This window comes from Panthera tigris, chromosome C2 (assembly GCF_018350195.1).
Source record: "Panthera tigris isolate Pti1 chromosome C2, P.tigris_Pti1_mat1.1, whole genome shotgun sequence".
Lineage (NCBI taxonomy): Eukaryota > Metazoa > Chordata > Mammalia > Carnivora > Felidae > Panthera > Panthera tigris.
In genome coordinates, this window is record NC_056668.1 from 95,127,989 (window position 1) to 95,152,573 (window position 24,585).

Here is a 24,585-nt window from a genome sequence, read left to right on the forward strand (position 1 = left end):
AAGATGTATAATTAAGAAGCAGGGTTTCTAAGTTTTTATAACAGCTGGTTTATCATCTGGATAAACTCTGTAACTCTCTGATCCTTTTTAATGTGAAATTTGCTCTTTTCTATATAGGAATGCAACTGCGGAAGTAAAAAGTGCAGAAACCTGGCTACTCCCTGCCACGCACCCCATCCCCCAAAGACACAGAAGGGGAGCTGAAATTGCTGAATATTTTTTTAGGCATCAAAGAGCTGAAAAATGTTGAGAGGGGACTGACAGCAAATGGGCTGATGAATGTATTATGGACTGAATGTTTGTGTCCCCTCGCCAAATTCGTATGTTGAAATCCTAACCCCCATTGTGATGGTATTAGGAGGAGGGCCCTTTGGGAAGTGATTAGGTCATGAAGATGGTGCCCTCGTGAATGGGATTAGTGTCCTTCTAAGAAGAGACACAAGAGTTTGCTGTCTCTGGTTTCCACCACGTGAACACACAATGACAGGCCGATAGGCTTCACCCTGGAAGAAGGCTGTCACTAGAAGCCGACCATGCTGGCACCTGGGTTTTGGACTTCTAGCCTCGGACCTGTGAGAAATAAATTTCTTTTGTTTATAAGCCACTCAGTCTGTGTCATTTTATTATAGTGGCCCAAACCGACTAAGACAAGAGGTGATAAAAAAATTTTTATAGCAACAAGGTGTTTGAAACTCTTGCTTTTATGTTTTATTTGATGAGAAGGACTTCTTAGCAGGATGAAAGGAAGTAGGCATTGAATTCAATGTAATAATCAGTCAATAAACTTTATGTCACTCTAGCCAGCAAAATAAAATTACCTAGTAGGGAATGCGCCAAAGGGGTAGTGGTGAAATATACTAGAAATGCATTTTGTTTTTTAAATGTGCACAGCCTAAAAGCATTCCGATTTTTTCAAAATGACACCCAATCATGTTAGGCAAACTATTACATTTCTGGGGAGATTACTTCTCATGGCTGCACAATGACATCTTGTGACTATTAGCAGATATATCAAAGACCTCAGACCTTGTACTTTTGGCTTCTGTGAAGAGACATTCATTTTCCCCAGGACAGGATGGACAAGTACAATAAATTGCCTACAACTCTCTATAAAACAGATCTTTCATATAGCTGTAATAAAATTACAATATAAATATTTACCATCATGAGTAACTGCATTTGCTTGAAGTTATTATCTTAGTATTAATTGATAGAATAAAAAATTCCACAGATTTTATTTATTTTTTATTTTTATTAAAATTTTTAAACACTTTATTTATTTTTGAGAGACAGACAATGAGAGGGAGACTCAGAATCTGAAGCAGGCTCAAGGCTCCAAGCTGTCAGCACAGAGCCCGATGCAGGGCTTAAGTCCACAAACTATGAGATTATGACCTGGGCCAAAGTCAGCGCTCAACCAACTAAGCCACCCAGGTGCCCCATAAATATTCCACAGATTTTAAATAGCAAATATGCATTTTTAAATATACTATCAGAAAATATTAGAACACACACATAATGTATATGATAACTCTTAATAAGATTAAAAAAACTTTTGTTATGGAAAATTTCCAAACATATATAAAAGAAGAATGAACAGCATAGTGAGCCTCATGTACTCATAACCCAGCTTCAATAAGTATCAACTCATGGTCAAAGTTGTTTCACCTATACTCCCACTGACTTACTAATACCCTCTCTTCTCAATGGATTTTTTGAAGCAAATCCATGGCATGATATTGTTGGAAGAGACACTCTTTTCTGGGTCTCCTTTGTTCCTACAGGTCTTTCTGGGTGGGCCAAGATTGCAAGATCCTGACTGTTCTTTCATCAGGGCCAATTTTCAGGGTTAATTATGTACTGGTAACCTTAAGAAATGACATAACATCTCTTCCCCACTCCCCTCCAACATTCCATCCCCAGCCCAGTCAAAGAGCAGGCTTGCTTACTGCTTGCTATAAAATTAGTGGGTTTCCCAAGCTCAGTGCTCTTCAGCTGTGATGCAAGACACTGCATGTACAGGCAATCTCTAGGCCCATCTTTATTACCCCTGCGGCACTTGAGAGCAAGGAAAACCAACACAAATATGCTAATGTTTGGGCTTCTTGTTGTGTCATGAGTAATAAAGTCCCTTGTCTCTGACTCAAGAGTCTTGAGTGTTCTGCCAGACTCCATTTAATTTAAAAAATGTGTGATTTAAATCATTTTTAAGTGTACAATTAAGTGGCATTAATTACACTCACAATGTTGTGCAACCATCATAACTACCTGTGTCCAGAATGTTTACATCTATGTGATTTGAATCTTTAGTATCTTTTAATCTATTGATTTTCCTTTTTCTTCTCTTTGTTTTTCTTTGCAATTTGTTTGTTGAAGAAAATCAGGTCATTTCTACTATATAGTTACTAAAACAGTTTCTACCATGCAGTTTCCCACAGTTTGGATTTTGTTATGGACTTCCATAAGGAGGCATGTATTGTCTGGTTGTTTCTCTATTTGTAAGGGTACCAGTCATTCATGATCATCAGCTAGATCTTTATTTTTTAGGGGTGCAAAATGATGATATGCAAATTCTATTTTTGCTTTTTAAGAGCTGTAATAAATACTTCCATTATAGAAACAGTTGCATAGCGCTCCATTGTGTGGGTGTTTATTCAGTCTGTCTACACAGAATATTTCGTAAGTTGAAGATCCTAATTAGCCAACACAGTTTCATTGTGATTGGTTTTCAAACATAGGAGAGACTTCTTTTTGTTGCTGTCCTTTTCTCTATTCTCACAAAGGGTACAGAGTATGCTCAAGACTAAAGTAGTATTGGGGCGCCTGGGTGGCGCAGTCGGTTAAGCGTCCGACTTCAGCCAGGTCACGATCTCGCGGTCCGTGAGTTCGAGCCCCGCGTCGGGCTCTGGGCTGATGGCTCGGAGCCTGGAGCCTGTTTCCGATTCTGTGTCTCCCTCTCTCTCTGCCCCTCCCCCATTCATGCTCTGTCTGTCTCTCTCTGTCCCAAAAATAAATTAAAAAAAAAACGTTGAAAAAAAAAATTAAAAAAAAAAAAAAAGAAGACTAAAGTAGTATTTGCAGAAAAGGTAAACACTATTTCTATATGATAATGTGGGTGAAATGTTCATTCCCCAATACCATTTCTGTCTCTAAAGCGGGTCTGTTGTTAAAAAGTACCCCGGAGTTATTCATCTGGAAAGAAACTAACCTTAGCTCCAGCCTCCTTCCCTGCCACCTCCCCTTCCACCGGAAGAGTGCAGGGAGCTGAGGACCCTCCTTCACCTACATCCTCTGCTTTTTTATGCATGGATCTAAGATTAAGCACAGTGCTTTTTTTGGTGATAGTATATGCCAGGAAGTCATGTCAGAACACTTTCCTTAGTGAGACTTTGAGACACATGTGTTCAAGTGAATCAGTTACCAACTCGATTGACTCATTTAGCAGGGATAAGAAATTTAAAACTGTCATATGGATTGAACCACACGATCCTTTTCCCACTAAAAATATTAATTAAACTTTCCTTTTTATCCCCCACCATAACATCTGTTAACTCACATTTGGTATCTTGTGAAACTTCTCTATGCTGAGAATTCTAACAGTTGAAAGGGCATGTGACAAAACTTCGTAAAATTTTGAAATTTTCCCGGATTATTTCTCTTTTTCTCCTTCTCTCCCTCCTCAGTGTCTCTCTGTCTCTCTTTCTCTCTCCATAGAAAGTAAATTAGCAAATCCACAAGGATATTTGAAAGTACAATATAATTTTATGTTGGCAAAAACCCCTTGCTGTTTTCAGATTAAAAGTGAAAGAGAGCAAAGCTTGATGATGTTAGCCTGGCTTGTAGGGAAATAACTTCAAAAACCCACCTTTAAACCAAAAAGTGAATGTGGGTACCAGCCTATACATGTTGTACAATGCACTTTATTTTTTTGTTTTAGTTATCTATTGCTGTGAAATAAATTACTCCAAAACTTTGTGGCTGAAAACAACACATTTATTATTTTGCAGTTTCTGCGGGTCAGGAATCCAGGAGCGACTCAGTGGAGACCTCTGGTTCAGGCCCTCCATTAAGCTGTAGGCAGAAGCTGCATGTGTAATTATCTCAATGCTTCATTGAGGAGAAGCCACGTTCAAGTTCCTTAATGTGGCTTTTGACAAGCCTCAGAAGATTTGTTTCCACGTTCCATCACTCAGGCTCTCAGCAGGGCTGCCTGGACTCATAGAAGCTGGCTCCCTCAAGAGCAGGGATTCCAAAGAGAGAGAAAGAGCATCCCAGACAGAAGAACCAAAGATGTGACATCCATCATGATTTTCATATTATGTTCACTAGAAATGAGTCAGTAAGTCCATCCCACCTAAGAGGGGAGGGCGTTACACTAGGGCACAGGGACCGGGAAGCAGGGATCATTGGGGGCTATCTTCGGGGCTGCCTGCTACAGTTTCTTCATTTTAAATGTAAATTTTAAAAATAGAAAATGCATTCTCATCGTTGGACATTTAAAATGTACAGGAGGGTATGTGCTAAGTTTCCCTCATGCCCCTGTTGCCAGTCCCTTCCTTGAGCAAACTCCTAGCCGTTTCTTGTGTATCTTTTCAGAGGCTTTCTGTTAAGTGTAAAGTTGAGAGGGACTCCACGGGGACAAGCAGAAAGTCACCTTCATCTTCTCCCCTCCCTCCAGCCAATTCAAACCTGCTTTGCAGAGATAACTCTATCCCCACCCTTGTGGGAAATCTGAGGTGGGTACTGTTACTTTTCATCTCTGTCTCAGATAATTAGGAGTTATTTTGAGTCATGACAATTTCATGTCAGAAAGAAAATGCTGAATAACAGTCTCTCTGAACTGAAAGGTTAAACCTTCTGTTCTTCCCTGGCTTGGTCCTTCTTCAGCCTGGAAGCCTGAAGTGAGAAAAAGTGGAGGCCTTGTGGTCAGCTTCTCTTTCTCATTTTTGTACTTTGCCACTTTTTCTTCTACATCTTTCAACTCTACGGGATTGCCTTGGTCTCTTTCTGGGTTGGGGGATGGGAAATGAGTGAAGGGAGATAAGGAACTCTTTTTTTTTTTTTTTCAGTATTGGTTCTTTTGGCTTCTTAGGAGATTTCCTCATGGAATCATCCAACTGTAGCTTTTTTGGTGTTTGCAAATGCTCTCCTTCATTCAGCATTTGATTCCAAGGATACACCTGCAGCCACTTTGGGCTGAAGTCACATTAGAAAGGCTCTAGGGCAAGGCCTCCTTAAGGGCTCCAGGAGGGCTGGCTTTCTCTTCTTCCCAGCTTCCATCTCATCTTGGGAAACCCTCACACACCCTTCAGAATGTCCTGGACTCTTTGGAAAACTGATTAAGACTGTTCTTGCTCCTTGAGGGTTTTAATTTCTCATGCTATCTTGTTTGCTTCATTTAGGAATTGTTATATCCTGGGAACAAGGGACATCCAATGTATCACCCCAGGAATTAAAATCCAAAAGAGGGGATGTATCTGCTGGTTGATCAAATGGTTGTTTTGTATGGGTAGGAAGTAAAAGACTTTTCTTATACAACATATTTTCCACTTGCTGAGATACCTTTGGAGACAAAATGATTATAACAATTAAGTCTATAGATTCTTTCAATAACCCAGCATCCTCTGCTTAGGCACAGATGGCAGGAAGGATAGGTAATTTCAGGCATGGGGCATCTAGATAGTTGTGAGGGACACCGTTCTAGGATGTGGGGGCTTTTTCTTTCTCTCAGAAACATCCAGCGTTTATTACTGTAAAACTGGATATCACCGTGGTAGTAACTTTGTAATTCCTGGCTCTGGGTCTGCTATGGTTCATCTGTGACACAGTCATTTCACTCTGAGTTTACTCCACCTCACCCTTTCCTAAGGGTCCCTCAACAGATCCCACAGACACCCCACTCCACCTTTACCAATGCCCAACTGGCACTTCTCTAAGCTGAGGCTCTAAGCTGAGATTCAGCACACAGGTGGCTTCAAGTTGCCTTAGTGTTGAGACATAAACATTGCCGCTTTGGGCCTCGGTGCCCCAGCATTAACCGCTGGGCTCTTACACAAACCTCACCCTCCATGGGACCCAGGGGATTTCTACGTCGTTCACATTGTCATAGCTCAAACCCAGCTTCTTCCACTCTAATAATACTGGGTTCTCAGATTCCAGTAATGTCCTGTATGCCTTGTATGCCCTGTTCAGGTCCACCTTTTAAGTTTCTGGTCATCCGGGTGGGTTTTCTTCTTCTCAGCAGGGCTTACTATAATGGAATTTTGCCCCTGCTTCCCATTTTGGAAATTGAGATCTTCCCCCACAGCTTCTGGGCTGTGCAGGCAGATGGAGCCTGGACTTTAGAGCTCACTTGGGCTCCATAGAGTTACTTATACACATTAGGTGTGAGCACAGGAAATGACTACAGCCTTGTGAAAATGATTTGGGGCTAACAGTGATGGCAAGTGAGGACAAGATGAAGACTGACTTGGAGAATGTAACACTGTATGCCAACTATATTCAAAAAGAAAAAAGAAAGGCTTAGAGCTGGCCACGTTGTTAAGGCAGAAAAAAATAAGTGCCAGAGTGATAAATTAAAGCCAAAGTAAATCAGATTTGAGAAAAAAAAAAAAAAACATGCAGTGTCATTAGAATGCCAAGAGGGATAGTATCCTCACTAAAGAAAAATAAATTGTTGGGGCGCCTGGGTGGCTCAGTCAGTTAAGCATCCGACTTCGGCTCAGGTCATGATCTCACGGTCCGTGAGTTTGAGTCCTGTGTTGGGCTCTGTGCTGACAGCTTGGAGCCTGGAACCTGCATCAGGTTCTCTGTCTCCCTCTCTGTCTGCCCCTCCTCTGCTCGTGCTCTCTCTCTGTCTCTCAAAAATAAATAAACAAAAAAAAAATTAAAAGAAAAAAATAAATTATTTAAAAGTGAATACCATATTGTACCAATGTTAATTTCTTAGTTTTGACAAATGTGCCACATTATGTAAAATGTTAGCCTTAAGAAAAGCTGGGTGAACTCTATTATCTTTGCAACTTTTCTATACCTAAAATCATTCCAAAATAAGAAGTTGAAAAAAAAAAAAAAAAAGAATACCAATGGAAACATTAAGGTATTTACACTAGAAATAAAGAACTTCTTTACCCTAAACTTTTTTGGCAGATGAAAATGGTTTTCGAAGGACATTTTGAAGTCTCATTGTTCTTTGCGTAAATATGTATTGTAAAGTGGTTCAGTTCTGTATAAATTCTGGGAAGAATCAGTTGATGATTCTTGGTTTCACTTTTAGGAAACTCACTCTTTCAACAAATAACTTTTGACCTATCATGAGTCTTGTATACTCTAAAGATACATTAGTCAACAAAACAGATAAAGATCTATGCTCTCATGGAGCTTACATTCTAGTGGGTTTGGCGGGGGGGGGGGGGGAATCAACAATAAACATGAATATAATAAATGCATTGCATTGTATGATTGAAGATGATAGGTGCTGTTGGGGAAGAAAAGAAGAGAAGAAAAGGAACAGCAGTAGTGTGCACAGATGCTGAGCTGGGTACAATTGTAAATAGGGTGATCAGAGCAAGCTTCATTAAGAAGATATAGCAGAGCAAAGATGAAGGAGGTAAGAGAACAAAGCATGAGGATATCAGGGGAAGAGCATCCCAGGCAGAGGGAACAGCCCTTTGGGGGAGCTTGCCGACAAGTTTAAGCAGCATCCAGAGGCCAGTGGTCAAAAGCAGTAACTGGGGGGTGTGGAGCAGAGGGGAGGTAAGTAGAAGACGAGGTCAGGAAGGTAAGGATAATGGTGGGTGGAGAGGAGCACAAATGATATAAACTTTGGGCAGTTACTCTGGAGGAAATGGGGAGCTATTGCAGACTTTTGAGCCAAAGGGTGACATGGTCTGTCCTATGTATTAGAAGGATCATCCTGAACTGTTTTGTGCATAGGCTCTGGGAGGGCAAAGGCGGAGCAGGGCAAACAGAAGGCTAAAGCAGTAATCTAATGAGAGATACTGGTGCTTTAGTCCTGAAGGAAGCAGTGGAGATGGTGAGAAGTCATGAACTGGAGTTGGCTCGGTCCAGTCTCAAGAGCCAATCATTACATTTTCTGGAAGTTTGCAAAGCAGTTGCTAAATGTGGCATTGTTAAAAATTAAATTATTTAAATTTACAATTAAATACATTATATTGAAAACTCGAGTCATCAATACTCAAAACTGATCACTCCTTAATTGTTTTTACCTAACGATTTTACTATTAATTATTATTATTCTGCTCCTGAGGTCAGTTATGTGTATCCATATGGTGAACATGCTCTAAAATGGGGCACTGCTGCGCCTCTCTCCCCGATTCTGAATTCGGGGACATGACATTAGGAGTTTGTCAGCCATCGTAGGCGTATTTACATTACAGAAATTAACAGATGCTACAAGTCAGCGTTCATTTTGTTTTTTAAAGGGAACTAGTTGTTAAACATTCACCAGCACACCACTGCTTTGTGCCTTCCCAACCATAGCTAGGAATGAGTACCACTACCCCACCCAAAGCTTTCAGGTTTCCCCATTTCTGTCAGGTCCCCACCCATAGAGGGGCAAAGCTTAATAAAGAGGTTAAGTGGGTATTGTGCATATTACAACAGGAGAAAAGTAACATATTTCTCTTAAGCCTCATACCATTAATACATATTTGGTTATGAGAACTCACCATACCTGAGACTGAATCTTGAGCGCCGGCCCTAGCTTTAATCCCAGAGTGCTGCGAAGATGCTCCTCAGTGAGTAATGGCAAGGTTTCTCCATCAATTGCATGATCTTTAAATACCTTTATCAAAAACAAAAGGTGTTAACTTTGCATGTCTTTAGAAAAAATTCCTGTGTGGGGCAGCTGGGTGGTTCAGTCAGCGGAGCATCCGACTCTTGATTTCAGTTCAGGTCATGATCTCACAGTGGTGGGATGGAGCCCCCTGTCAGGCTCCATGCTGAGCGTGGAACCTGCTTAAGGTTCTCTCTCTACCTTTGCTCCTCTCCCCACCCCCCTTTTGTCTCTCTTAAATAAAATAAGTAAATAAATAAAAATAAACATTTTTTTTTTAAGTAATCTCTATACCCAATGTGGGGCTCAAACTCATGACTTTGAGATCAAGACTTGCATGCTCTCCCCACTGAGCCAGCTAGGTGCCCCCCCCCCCAATTCTTTCTTTCTTTCTTTCTTTCTTTCTTTCTTTCTTTCTTTCTTTCTTTCTTTCCTTATTTATTTATTTATTTAGAGAGACAGAGAGAAAATGCAAGAGGGGGAGGGACAGATAGATTGAATCCCAAGCACGATCTGCACTGATAGTGTGCAGCCCTTCTCGGAGCTCGAACTCACTATGTGAGGTCATGACCTGAGCCAAGATCAAGAGTCAGTCACTTGGGGCGCTGGGGTGGCTCAGTCGGTTAAGCATCCGACTCTTGATTTCAGCTCAGGTCGTGATCTCATGGCTCGTGGGTTTGAGCCGCTCATCTGGCTCTGTGCTGATAGTGCAGAGCCTGCTTGGAATTCTCTCTCTCTCTCTCTCTCTCTCTCTGCCCCTTCCCCACTTACACACACATTCTCTCTCTCTCTTAAATAAAAAGAGTCGGTCACTTAACCGACTGAGGCACCCCCCAAATTCTTGTTCATATATAGGTATTTTAGTTTTGAAGGAACCATTAAGACTGCTTGAGGATGACACAAAATGTCATAAAGTTTCTTATTTTCAGTTACTCTCTCTTCTGTGATCCAGTAGCATGTCTGTGCTCTTTAATGACTCTTGGAGTACATTGTAATTCTGTCTCTGGAACTCAGATCCAACCTGGAATAGTTATGACTTGAGGGCAGGCCCATGTCTTGTTTACCAGTGCCCCTATAATGCGGTGGCTGGGATATGGTAGATGTGCAATAAATGTTGCTGGGCAAACCAATGAATGGACAAATAGGCTGAGTAAAGTGTGGTGGGTGGAAACCATGGCAGACAAATTTTACCTCTCACGCTGACAGGTGCAGTGTATCCGTCCACTGCCCTGCATGCATGGCAAGGGGAGGAGAGGGAAATGCAGGCGAATGCTGTAGCGTTCGGCCTTTCCGGGGCCCTATCTGTTCTGCCTGTGTAGTGGATGCCACCGTGCCTTCTTTTCTTCTGGAAACTAGGAAGGCCACTGGTGGACAAAGATTCCAGGCAGATAAAGAGATGAATCAAAAATCTGGGCAGATTTGGTAGTGCTGTAATTTCATGATCTCCAGCTTCCATCTGCCCGGCAATCCTCTATTTACTGATAAGTTTCCTCTTTTTTCTATTTTCAAGCTCTCTTCACACTCTTCAAACTTAAGATCTTACAGAATCCTCCCTCATTTTCAGCAGATTATATAACTTCCTAATTAAAAGAAAAGGAAAGGAAAGGAAAGGAAAAGAGAGAAGGGAAGGGAAGGAAAGAAAAGGAAAGGAAAGAAACCAATAGACAAGAACTTCCTCTAATTCTGCCCAGCAACCTAAAAACTTGTATTTTCTCCCTTGGTCCTGATATGGTGGAAGAGTGTCTCTCAGTGTTTGAAGACAATCTCTTCATTGAAGACAATCTCCTCACCCCTCCCACCTCAGGCTTCACTCAGTAGATAACCCCCTCTCTCAGTGTTAGTCTCCCCTCTTGAGCTGGCTCCTTCCCATTGGCATTTACCCAAGTCTCCATCATTAAGCAAACAATAATAAGGCATCTACACAAAAGCTTCCTCACTCCGTCTCTAGATACGGCCCTATACCTCTCATCCCCTTCACAGGCCAGTTTCTCAAGAGTTTTGATCTTCCCTGCCTCAATGTTCTTACTGTCCAGTCATTCCTCAGTCTCAAGGACTCTGACTTCTACCCTCACTAAGCCACTAAACCTGCTTGTCTCTGGGTCCCCGGTGACTCTACTGTTACCAAGTGCATGGATGTTCCTGGTGTTCCTGGCTGTATTTGACATTGTTGACTACTTTTTCATTAAAAAAAAAAAAAAAAAAAAAAAAAAAAAAAAAGCTCTTTCCTGGCCTTTGCAAGGCGCTCCCTCCTGGGTACTCTCTGCCTTTCTTTCTCAGTCACTTGTGTGGCTATTATTTCTTTATCCATGTTTATGGGTTAGGGTTCCTTAGGCTTCTGCCTCAGGTGCTCTTTGGTCTTCCTGATTCATCTCAGTCTCTCTCTTGGCTTCAGTGAATATCTCTTTCTGCTGAAGGCTCCCTAATGTATACCTTAAACTCACAAGCTGAATCACGCCAGTTCTGCCTTTTCCATAGTGTTCTTGTCTACCCGCCCCACTGGTGCCACCCTGGATCTAGAGCTTCCCCACTAGTCTTGCTGCCCTCAACCTATTTTCATAAGAGCAACCTGAGTGACCTTTCTGAAATATAAAGCTAAGTATGCCACTCATGCTTAAAACCTCCACTGCCTCCAGGATAAAGCCACAGTCCCTCCCTGGGTCTCCACAGCTCTTTGTGACCCGACCCCCTCCCCTCATCCAGCCTCTTATCTTGCCATTGTCCCCTCTCTCACTGCCTTCTCTGCCACTGGAAGCTATCTCGAAATCCCAGCTGTGCTAAATTCTTTCTGGTTCCTGGTCTTCACTTGGAAATTTCTCCTTTGCCTCTCTTCCACCTCCCCTCCCCCCTCAGCTAGTAATCTCACTTACAGATGCCTCTCCCTTCAAGAAGCCACAAGGCCCTCCCGTGTGTGCCCACCATGCTCTGTACCTGCTCTCTCGTAGCATCTCCACGTTGATGTGGAACTCCTTACTAGTGTCCCTCTTCTGGACTTTAAGCTCAGTGGCAAGGGGAACCATATTTGTCTTGTGTCCACTATATTGGAGGGCATGCCTCAGGACTGACTGAAAAGTCAAGTCTTTTGGGGAAGCTTCTGTACTAGGAAATTCTTGTTCTAATAGATTTTAGTTATTTATAAACTGTGTTTGCTAAGTAATTATTTCGTTTCCTACTTTAATTAAGGAAATTATAGAATGCCTAACATGAACTAACTTATCTTAGGCCAAAGTGAAAAAGTTGACACTTTGGTTAGGCTTGTAGCCTTATCTTGGGGAAACGTATGATTTCTCTTAACGTTTTTTGAAGTATTAGGAATAAATTAAGGATTCCTTTTACCACCTTTGACAATACCTAGGGGCCCAGGTACCCTTGACTATAAACCATATGGCCCAATATCTTCAGCGTAAAGTAATTGTGGTGGAAAGAGATAGATTTGTAGTCTCATACACATTTTTCAAGCACTCACTCTCTTAGACACTGTGATGCTCAGTTTTACTCAGCTGCAAAATAGAGTTAATATCTTCTTCATGGAATTGGTATACATTAAATTTAAAAGATAATCTAAACGACGTGCCTGATACAGAGACTCGCATATAGTCCATGTTCAGCAAAAAGTAGGCATTATTATAATAATGAGACAACCAGTGTAGAAAAGGTTAAGTGAGTTGCCAAGAAGCTGAGCTTGCCAAGTAGAGAACTTAGAAAATAAAAGGTTTCTCATTCTGATCCAGGATTTTTGCTATGTAATCCTGCTGCCATTCAGAGAAAGGGGTACTGGTGAAAACAGTTAAATGTATTAATGGTGGGAAGGTTTGGCCCATTTCTCTTTCCTTTGTAGGGATTCCATTGAGGAATGAAGGGATGCATTTTCTTTTCTTTTCTTTTTTAATTTTCTTAATGTTTACTTATTTTTGAGAGAGAGAGAGAGACAGAGTGTGAGTGGGGGAGGGGCAGAGAAAGAGGAAGACACAGAATCTGAAGCAGGCTGTAGGCTCTGAGCTGTAAGCATAGAGCCTGATGCTGGGCTCGAACTCACGAACTGTGAGATCATGACCTGAGCTGAAATCAGATGCTCAACCAACTGAGCCACCCAGGTGCCCCAGGATACTTTTTCAAACAGAGACAGGTTGCCAGCTGGGACTGACTTGCATGAGGACCCAAGCCTCAGCCCTGACGGATGAACCTGGGCCTGAGGCAAAGTTGCAGAATATGCCAGTGTCACTCACATGTCCCTCCTACTTCCTTGTCAAGACAGCAGTTTAAGCCAGGAGCACCATATAAATGTACACATAATTTTAGTAATTTCAGTTCTTTTAGGGAGAGAATATTTTATCTGCTGAGTTCCTTGAATGAGACATTTACTTAGAACAAACAAGATGTGTCACAGGCTCTCCTGGATGTCCCTGAACAATTGAGCTACTAACCCTCTCTCTCTCTATTTAAAAGAATTCATTTGCATAGGAGCTTTGAGGTTTAGTTGTGGTTATTTTTTTCTGGCTTTCTTTTTATACCTACAGGAGGCAGTTGGTAGGAGGTTGCTGAGTGGCCACCTAAGGCAGAGATGAGAAAGAAGACAGCAGGGTGGGTGTGGGAGACATGGTGGGTGTGACCCTGACTAGTCCCAGGCTGTGACATACTAGACAAGGATTCCAAGGACAGCTGTGCCCGAGCTGTGCTGCTTCTGAGCTTGTTGCACTCAATTGCATCCAAGGGGACTCTCTCCATTTCTGTACAGAATACTGTCCCTAACACGGCAGGGGCATGCCTAGCAGGGCAGTGTTCTTCTTGCTGTTGATTTCACCATCAGTCACCAGCTGAGAGGGAATAGACTCATGAAGAAACAAGAGCAGAACTTGACCCTAACCACATTTGAGAAACACCTAGATATAACTGTTCCATTTCTTGGGGTGGGGAAAGGAGCGCTGACATCCTGTTGGTGAGAGATAATGAGTCAGCAAAGTGTGGGGTATTCGTGCTTATGTGACTTCTACGTACCCACAAGAAGACATTTGGGATGATAAAGTATGAAATGCATGTAGCATCATTTATTACAAGAGCGGGTCTCATAAGCGGCACTTCCATGCCTGTGGATCACTGGCTGATGAAGAATAATGAGGGGCCAAACAGATTTGGCCCACCCAGAAGCCAGCAATCACATGTTCATTGCTTATTGCTGATTTCAACTATTGCTTATTTCAGACTGTTATCAAAATTTGGTAACTTTGTTGTACTGGCAGTTGGTGCGGCACCTGATAAGTGGAATAGATAAATTTAAAAAGGGATTGCCCCATGGTCAATGACTAATAAGAAAATAATAAGGTTAGACTCATTGAATGGGAGAAAACAGGACAAAATTTTTTTACAAAGTATGCAAAAAGACAAAGTGGATAACTGAAAGAATACAACTTGCCTGATAAGGAACCTGTTATCTTGAGGAGACTCTGATAGCATGGTGAAATTAACGCTCATCAAGAACTTATAAGGTGCCAGGCCCTCTTTACTGCTTACCACAATCCTTTGAGGATAAATTATATAATTATCCCCATTTTACAGATGAAAAACAGCACTAAGAAGACAGGCGGCTTGTCCTAGGTCACATGTCCAGATAACAGAAAAGCCAGGATTTGAACTTGTACTTTCTAGTTTCATAAGCTATGCTCTTAACCACTACTCTATCTAATTTTCCATAAGTCCCATAAACAGAACAAAAAAAAAAAAAAAGAAAAAGTAGAAGAATTAATGGCATTAAATTGAAGAAAAAAAAATGATCATAAAACCAAGATCTGAAAAAAGTCATTTCTAAAATCAGTTAATTATGTTAAATTATAATGTCCTTTCCTTGCCTTTTTTTCCTTTAATATATAAACCAAAGATAATGACACCAGATTTAGTAAGCAAATTGCAGCTTAAAGTTGTGTTATTAAATCACTTGAAAAAATAAACTTTATATATGAAAATGTAGCATTGACATAAACTTCAAAAACCGGCCAACCCATTATTTTTGTCACCGGTTTTCCCATATGAGGAGAGCTAGTCTTCTTTCCAACTGTCCTAATGGTTCATTATGATTCAAAAAAATAGTATTTTATCTACCAGACTGAATTATACGTGTGTATTCCCTTTTGCATATTGCCCTGGCATAAATAGAGAATTTGAAAGTAGTTAATTTCTTATTTTTCAGATCTATAGGCTTGTTACTCTTTTTAGAATAAATAATATATTTCTATTACCTATTATGAGTAGCCTAAAACTTCTGGTACAGAAGTATGTGCCCCCCAATGTTTGCTATATGAAAGAATAGGGAAAGTACTCATCATTTCTCAATATTTTTGGATGTTTAGCCTCTGAATCTCCTAATTTTGGGTAAATTCCTATCTTCCAGGAATCTTGATGGAACAGAAACTAATGCCAGACATTGGCTTTCCCAGCCTCCCCTGCAGATGGGCTGTGGGGACATGACCCAAGCTTCAGCAATCAGAGGCTCCTGTCCCCCGTCAGTCGATGACATACAAGGGGTAGATTAGAAGCAAACTCAGAGAAGCAAACTTCTCTGAGAGAAAAATGCAAGTTTGGCAGAACCCATGTTGAAGGAAACATATTTCAAAATGTCTTATTTTTATGAAAGTACTTAAATGTTCAGTCACCTGAGCATAATCTGAACAACCTGGAAGGCCCCTAATGAAGTTGTGCACGTCATTCACGGTCCATTTCTGAATATCTTCATCCAAAGACAGATTTTCCCCAATTGTAACCAGTGGGTGCGCTCCTTTAAAAGTGGAAAGGAAATTATTTTGTGGTATACAATTTCCAGGAAAAGGGGAAACTAAGAGCACGGTTTTATGTATAGTTACATTAATTTCCTTATATTCTATTACCACAGAGGGTCCCTTTATATATATACCACAGAGGGTCCCTTCATATCTATGTGCAAGCTCCTTAAACAATACTGAGAGATATTTTCTGAAAAATTTAGCAATCTCCTTTCTTTCCTTCTTCTAAAGGATCTTTAATGACAGCATTATCGTAAATAAACAAAGACGTTCCATACTGCTTCATTTTCTCTCAAGTTCTAATAGACATGCCCTGTGGATTTCATTCTCCAGATGAACACTGTCATGTTCTATGATGTTCTATGAATTACCATGCTCTCTAGGTGACATGAGAATGTAGCCACATATTCATCGAAATGGCAAATTAACGCTTTGTAAGGGTAAGTCACCAACACAATTGGTTTGGTGACGAGATTACAACCACCTCCCCCAAATACCTGTGTTTTAAAATGTTTTTACCAAAAGAAGTTCTAGAAACTATTCAGTGTTTGTTTGGGAGGGTAGTATGTTAATGTTTTTAGGTAAAAAGTTATCGTAACAGGAATGGGCACTGAAAGTTAATGCTTTTGTTTAACTGTCTATTGTTTTCTTCACTTAAATACAGGGGAGATGGAATTCATACTTTTAAGGAAGAAGTCCCTCTATTTTGTATTGAAGAAGGTAATAGCAAATTAAATTAAAAATTTAATTTAAAATTCTGGTAGGTTTCCCCATCTTTCCTCATTCTTGCCTTCCTAGCTTTCCTAGCTTCCTAGCTGAAAATTCTCTATACAGCAATATATACAGCAATATATAAATAGAGACAAGTTTCACTAATATGGCTTATTGGAACAAACATAATAAAGGGACTTCAAGAAGACATAGTCCTGAATAGGATTAAGAAAAAGAAGAATAAAAGGAAACACGATGAGAATGGTACATTATGTAATAACTTAAGGACGTGGTGACCTGTGGCTCATTAGAATCTGCCATTGGCCCCTGACACCCACCTGGCAGAGACGGTCGAGGAATTGGGGGACAAACCCCATTCTTTTCACCACAGGCTGCAAAGCCTTGCTCTGAAGTCTTCTCCTTTGCACCATCCCAGGCCTTTGCTTCTAGGGGAGCACCATGAGCTCCCCAAGGTTTTTTATGGGTGGGCTCGAGCTCCCCACAGGTGTTGCCAAGAGCTGGCTTTTCATTGGTTTCCCTTGACTTCTGATTGTTGAGAGCTTCGGTTTCTGGTTCTTTTGCAAATTCATCCTCTTCATAGGGAATCACATGAGTCTGGCCTAAGATTTTTTCTTCTCCTTGACTTTTAGAGCTCTCAGTATCGCTGTCTAGAACTTTCTGATTCCCAGCACCTCTCCTGAGACGACGACATTTCTGACTCCAGCTTTCTAGAAAATGTGGACCAGCTGCCACTAGCGTGGGGGTTCCCTGAAGGTTTCTCAGGGTGCTTCTGTGAAAATGCAGGTCACTGGCAGGGAGCATGCTCCTGCCATGGTAGTTGGCTGGACCAGGAGGGATGCTGGAGCTATAGAGGAATGGTATCCCTGGTCCTGCTAGTCCCTTGGGATTCACTTTTTCTATTCTCCTTTGCTGGTAAAATGCATGCATTTCCATTTCCATCCTAAAAACAAAACAGTATATTTTATACACCCCAAGAAAACTGCTAGAAATATAATCTTAATGGTTCTCTGTGTTCCTTGAGATGGAACCTCTGCTTTTCCCAGGTCTTCCCACTACTTATCAGAAGTTTGTTGGGTGGAAACACGAATTCCCTTGAAAATCACCAGGAAGGAGAGTTTGGAATAAGACCTGAGGATGAAAGGTTTGGCCGAATCTCACAATGGAAGTCCAAGACCTGTCTTTAAAGCATTACCTCTAATAGATCTGGCAAATTTCGCAGGAATGGGAATAACATAGCACAGGGTAGTTTCTTGCCAGAAATTAATCCTCGAAGAAATCAAAGTTCTGGAAAGAGTTTTCTAAACCCCAAAGTATAATCTTAGTGGGACTCAAGGAAGTCAATGCAAGTCTCAACTGTTACAAATCAATGCAATTGGCAGGAGTTGTGGGGGAGGATTTGTTGGGGGTTTTGCTTAATTTATTTTGATTATTGGTTATCACCTGGACTCATTAGGGTTCAGTGATGGAAAACTGAGTCTGAGGCCTTCTTGTACCCCGGGGCCATGCCCTAGTCATTATTGCTGTCTTTTCTTTCTCCTAGTTGCTACAACTGAAGTCCACTTTTGGGGCCACTGACATGGGGCTGCCTGGGCTCTGCTTGTAGAGTCCGAAGTGGGGTTGGCAAGCTTAGCTCCTATATTTGGGCAGAACTGAAGTCTTTTAAAACAGAAGTGCAAATATGAATTTCAGGGGACTCACAACTAGGCATTTTAATTATGAGACATTATTAAACTCTTAAGATCTACAGACATAGATTCACTATGTAATTTCTAATCTTACTTTTATCTGTAACTAACTTAAATATATGTTTGTATATATTTCTTTCTGTAATATTCCTGAAGTGCTTTTTGTATGTAATCAGGTATCTGTCTATCTATCTATCTATCTAATATGTATATAATTAGAGTTTGTATATGTATACAACACAAAATACAAATATAATGAATGCATATAAAAAGTATCTCTATATCTATCTATTATCTATCTATCTATCTATCTATCTATCTATCCATCTAAAACCAATGAACAAGTGAATAGAAAATAAATAAAAACAACACCATTATGTTACCTGGCAGTATGCTGCCTTTGAATCATTTCATTCCTTCTTGCCATTGCCTTTATGGATTCAGGTGGTAAAATGCCCCAACCTTAAAAAAGAAAACCACCATCCCACCCCACAAACAAATTAACAATGTCCATTTAAAGATAATAAAAATAAAATACAATGATTTAAAAGAACATCCACCCACCAGTAGAGCACAGTGTTGGAAACAATATCAGATAATTGCTGTTCAGCATCTTAGAGTTACTTTGGTGATGGAATGATAAAACACTAGATAATTTTATTTTTCTTTAAGTGTGGGTCTCATGATTGGTGACATTTTCCTGCCATACTTGGAAAAAAAAAATGAAATGAACTGTGGATCTCTTTGTTTCTAGCTTTTGAAGCAAAAACTGATAATTTTTCTTTTCTTTTCTTTTGCTGCAAGAGAAATCAGTTGACCTTTAAAAAAAAAAAAGTAACTAAGTGCTTCTTGTGCACCAAAACACTTGGAAATAAATTCAATGATTTCATGGATAAGATATAAAGCTCTCTATGTGGACTTTTTGGTGTGTCTGAGGAAGATACTTTTTGCAAAATGCCTTCAATGAAGTTGGTAGAAATTACATTCTTTGTGTCAATCTTCTGAAGTGTCTTGAAATAACAGCAGCATTACGGAATTCAAGGCTCTATTCTTGCCTGCTAACTTTATGCTCTATTGATTTTTTTCTTTCTCTGTACTCCTAATGCACTTAGAGTCTATACCGATGCTTTTTAAACCATCTATGGTAAAGCAGTATTTTTTTTTTCTTTTAAAATTTCTGCCCCTCATGGGCCAAAACATTTTTAAAAATATAATAAAACAGCCTGGGTGGCTCAGTTGGTTGAGCGACCAACTTCGGCTCAGGTCATGATCTCACGGTTTGTGAGTTCCAGCCCCACCCTGGGCTCTGTGCTAACAGCTGGGAGCCTGGAGCCTGCTTCAGATTCTGGGTTTCCCCCTCTTCCTGCCCCTCCCCCGCTCATGCTCTGTCTCTCTCTGTCTCAGAAAGAAACATAAAAAAAATTTTTTTAAAATACAATAAAACAAACTTTTGTAAAATTGAAATGAAAACAAGGACAAATACAAGTGTAATGTAAAAAATGATCAGATTAATAGACATAGAATTACCCTGTCAAATTGCTGCAAAAGTTTATCTATTTATGCATTTATTTGCACAACCTCTTCATAGACCAGCACAGGTCCACAGAGAATTCTTCAACAATAATAGACATACAAATTGTACTTGTTTTATGTAGTTTTACATGTGAAAATCTGTTCTCCCTAACACAGGGGTCAGTATCATGAGAGAATTTCTTCTTGCACATGCTTTGTACTAACTTAGAAGAGCTCATTAACTCCTATTAATAACCCATCTTAAAATAAATAATGCTATATATTTTTTAAGGGAGATTATTTGTCATTTGTAAAATTCAGAGATTGGATGAGGTGGCCTCTAAAATCCTCCTAATGCTAACGCTTTATATTTTTTATAACTCAGGGGCGCCTGGGTGGCTCAGTCGGTTGAGCGTCCGACTTCGGCTCAGGTCACGATCTCGCGGTTCGTGAGTTCGAGCCCCGCGTCGGGCTCTGGGCTGATGGCTCAGAGCCTGGAGCCTGCTTCCGATTCTGTGTCTCCTTCTCTCTCTGCCCCTCCCCCGTTCATGCTCTGTCTCTCTCTGTCCCAAAAATAAATAAACGTTAAAAAAAAAATTTATATTTTTTATAATTCGGTTATAATTATAATTATAAATGATTATATATAATTATAAATAATATATACATAAATTATATATATAATTTATATATATAAATAGATAAATTATACATAAAAATAAATATAATTATAAATAAATATAATTATATTTTTTATAATTCAGTGGGGGGTCAAAATATTCTTCTCTAGAGAGCCAGCATGGGTGAAACTATCAACCCATGAGGTATTGACTGCAAAAGAATGCTGAGAAATTTCTCATGAGAAGTCCAGTTTAGAGGGCACAATTTTAATTACCTGGATTTTAGAACCCTCTGAAATCTGGAATCCCCAAACCTATTCCAAGTTTCTTTCTCTTTCCTAAATAGATGACATCAAACTTAGTACTAGTCCAGCTGTAATAACCTACTTTCTTCCTGATACCCAATTTTTTGAAATAGATTTGTGTCTTGGTTTCTATTTTGCTAACTTAGTAGCTCAGTTTCTATAGGACTGAGGCCCTAGTTTTCCGTTGCTTACTCTCCTACACATCAGCCTTGAGTCAGGAGACCTGACCTCTGTCCCTGAGACAGGTGGTGAATTTGCTTGTTTGTATCCAAACATTGGCAGCTTCCAGATTCTTTATCACTAAGATGGGCTCTGAGTCAGCAATGCAACTATTTCACTGGTCTATTTATGTGTTGCCTGTAACCATGGGCTATAGATTTACTGGGTTCTTGATGCCAGATGGGGTTTTCATCCAGGATTAGCCTTTGGGACAACCTTTTTGGTCCTTGGAACACTCTAGTGGGTGTGTCCAGTTTCAGTCAGGCCCTGGCTTCTACGCCCTATCCCCTTGCACTGGATCCATGCACAACATGCTCAAATCCAGGCAGACTGGTGTCTTCACTGGCCCTGGCACCAATCATATTTTTTCTTGTGCCAGGCTTTTCACTCCTACTTGTTCTTATCTATTGAGAGTTGTTGAAATTGGAGAGCAGGGACAAACAGAAACTCATGAATACGGTTTTGGGGGATAAGATACATCAGTTTGATCTTCTATATGATGAGGAATTTCTCTCTTCTTAATCTCTCTTGAGCCCCCACCAGTCATGTTTTCATTGATAGCCCTCTACTGAGATTGCTTTTATCAAGATCACCAATGAGCTCCACTCAGCTAAATCTAATCATATATTCTTAGTTTTCGTCTACTTCATCTACGAGAGGCATACTTGACCCAGATGCTCACTCTCTCCTTAAAACTTCGTCCCTTGCCTTCAAAGCCACCAGGCTCTCCTGGGTCTCCTCCCATCACACTGTTTTCTCCTGTTTCTCCCTTGTTTGATCCTTCTCACCTTTTGGATCTTGTTGGTATGTCCTAGATATCATCCGTTTAACCTCTATCAACACTCACTCTAAAGATGATCTCATTTAGTCTCATCTATGCTGATGACTTCCAAAATTATATCTCCAAGCTGTCTCCAGAAGTCCTCTCTTCACTTTAGCTGCCTTCCTGACATCTCCCACTGATTATCTGTTAGGTACCTCAAACGTAACAGGAGCAAAACAGGGCCCATAACATCTCTCCCACCCCAAGAACTCTGTTCCTCTCACACTCTTCCTCAGCAGTGAACAGCAACTCTACCTCTCCTATTGTTCAGACCAAAATTTTTGCTATCCTCCTTAAGACCTCTCTCTCACACAGCTCATATCTAAACTGTGAGAAAATCTGTTATTTCTACCTTCAAAATAATTACAGAATCCAACTACGTGTTACTATGCAACTGTCACCACCCAGAGCCAACCCATCATAATCTTTTGGCTCTTCTGATAGCCCATTAACTCCCATCAGTTTATCTTCAGAGCTTTGATCCTATCAAGTTTGTCTCAAATACAGGAGCTGGAGCCATCCTGGTAAAATGTAAGTCAGACCATGTCACTCCTTTGTGCAAACTCCTCAAAAGCTTCCCCTCCTACTCAGGATAAAAGGCAAGCCTCCACTTTGACCTATCAGAGATAAACAGCCCCAAGCCCCCTTAACTCTCAGATCTCATCTCCTCATGACCCCTTTAGTTCCTCACGTGTAAGATAAGACAGATAGAGATATTGCAACTTTTCATGTTATTCCTCAGTAAATTGGTGGTTGGAGGCATTAAGCAACTTACACGTGGTCACTTAGTGGTGGAACCATGATTGAAACCTAGGTAGCAAGTGCAGAACTTACAAGCACACCTGCCACACAGTTTTGCCAAACTTAGCAGTAAATGCGATGGCATGATGGCAGAACTTAATGCAGCCATCCAGGTCACATTGGTGCCACAGACCATCTATCGTTCATACCTGAGTAGACATGATTGGATAGCACGTTCGGCATATTTGCATTTGGTAGAACAGAGGATCCAAATTGGGAAGGAACACAAAACTGTCTTGGGTCAGCAGGAGCTACAGTGGAAGACAATAAATCTCTAGGAAAAAAAGATATAAAATAGATAAAATGAGGATGGAACAGTACAAATTTTCCATCGCATAGGCAGTGAGATTTTCTAATTGCCAGATGAGATTCTATCATCTCTTCCAAAAATAAGATGCAAAAATCCTGCAGCCTCTTGGTTTCAGTAGAAATGTGCTGAGAAACATCTACTAAGGAAGGATTGACCCAGCTGACAACACAACAGAAACATCAAGAAAAAAAAAAAGTTTTAGAAATGTCTGGAAAAAATCTAATCAAATTAATACTGCTCTCTGATTTCCCATGACCAACATACTATTCTGACCACATTCTTTTCTCATGTAATGGACACACTTTGCCTTGGGTTTTGCCATCTGGGATCAGTGTTTGACTATGTGGTGGGCAGTTTGTTTGTTTTGCCAAACTTCAGTGGTCTCGAGAAGTCAAAATTTATTGTTCACACTCCACAACAACAATAAATAATGGACATTACTTTCCTCTCAGAATGTCAAAATATTCTAAAGAGGGGAAAATAAGAAACTACCAGAGTGTACAACCTAAGTACTGATAATGTCACTTTTATTGAAAGAAAAAAATTGTTCTATCATGAGAAAACCAGGGTACTCAACTGTTATGGAGTGAGTTGTGTTCCTCCCAAATTCATAGGTTGAAGTCCAAACTCCCACTATGACTATATTTGTAGATAGGGCCTTTCATGGGGTACGTAAGGTTAAATGTGGCCATAACAGCGGAGCCCTGATCCGATAGGACAGGTGTCCTTAGAAGAAGAAGAGGAAGAGGAAGCAGGAGTGCATGCACAGAGAAAAATGCCAGGTGAGGGCACAGCAAGAAGGCGACTTTCTGCAAGCCAAGGACAGAGGCCTCATCACAAATCAACTCTGCCGACACCGTGATCTATGGCTTTTCAGACTCCAGAACTAGGAGAAATAAAATTCTGTTGCTGAATCCATGCAGTCTGTGGTATTTTGTTAGGGCAGTCCTTGCAGATTACATCAATGTTTATACCTGTATGATGCCTGTCCCATAGTAAGTGCTTGTTAGCTATGTGTGGAGTGTGTCAAGCAGGCCCCAGATGGGAAGTGATGGGAAGTGTGTTGAACGTGTGGCCAGCAGAGGATCTTGATATGAATTTGTGCGCCACAGTTCATGGAAGTGACACTAGACAAGAAAACAAAACTGGAGTCACCATCATTTGAAATGTTAATGGTCATCCATTTTCTCCTTCGAACAGAATAGTATATCAGAAAGAAATACCGATCCACCGTTGGAGGTTCAAATGATGAAGGAACCAGTGGCATCCTCTGCTGCCCTGGTGCCATCAGTAAAGGATTCATGGCCATCGTTGGATTTATCATCAATATCTCTCGCCACTGATGGAGTTCTAAAAAGAATCAGATAAATATGTAAACAAATAACTACACTTTTAGTGAACTATTTGAATTTTTCTTGAACACAACGAACACCTTTTGTATTTCCCCAACATCTGGGGAGACCAGCTATACCAAACTTTCAGTTACACAAAACCCCCTTCACTGTGAGCTCCCAGACCCAACTGCAGAACTTAGTGATTTTCAGCTTGTCCTTGGAATTCGTTGATGAGTTCACAGGAAATACCACACCATATTACAAGCAATAATAAAATTAAACCAGCCTTGCAAGATTCCAGAAATACCAACCTCCTTTCTTACAACTTATTTTGATTTTTATATTTCCAGGGGTACAAATGTGTCTATTTCCCATATGTTCAATCTTTAGAAAAATCTTCCTTTTTAATTGTTAAGATTAAAATAGAAAAGGGGAAAGTCATAGTGGCTAAAAATACATCTAGTTAAAGTAGATATAGACTAGGACTGTGTTTAATTAGAACAAGTGAGCAAGTTGTATCCAAATATACATAAACACAGGATGCATAACTTTATCTGAAGAACCTAATGACCAGAAATAGGGACCGTTGTTAAAAGGATAACATTTTGATTTACATCTTCCTGTTAATTATTCATGTCCTTTGAGTAATTTTAAATATTAAACAAATACTAGTCAAGCAG

The 24,585-nt window shown here is 40.4% G+C and overlaps 1 protein-coding gene across 1 annotated transcript; it reads right to left on the bottom strand.

Moving 5' to 3' along the window:
- Positions 1 to 5,394: 5,394 nt before the first annotated feature.
- Positions 5,395 to 23,895, bottom strand: SAMD7 (sterile alpha motif domain containing 7). The gene is made up of 7 exons (XM_007077068.3): positions 23,795 to 23,895; positions 22,411 to 22,535; positions 18,365 to 18,443; positions 16,614 to 17,236; positions 15,439 to 15,560; positions 8,696 to 8,806; positions 5,395 to 5,562 (listed from the first exon to the last, which is right to left on the bottom strand). Exons 1-7 carry the CDS (start codon positions 23,893 to 23,895, stop codon positions 5,395 to 5,397), a joined length of 1,329 nt encoding a protein of 442 aa, XP_007077130.3.
- Positions 23,896 to 24,585: the final 690 nt, after the last annotated feature.

Excerpts from the sequence above, each read along its gene's own strand:
- SAMD7 (XM_007077068.3), bottom strand. The coding sequence starts at position 23,895 with ATGATAAATCCAACGATGGCCATGAATCCTTTACTGATGGCACCAGGG. Across the intron at positions 15,561-16,613 it reads TCCTCGACCGTCTCTGCCAG|GAGCGCACCCACTGGTTACA; the intron begins GTGGGTGTCAGG and ends CCACTTTTAAAG. Across the intron at positions 8,807-15,438 it reads GTTGTTCAGATTATGCTCAG|GTATTTAAAGATCATGCAAT; the intron begins GTGACTGAACAT and ends TTTTTGATAAAG.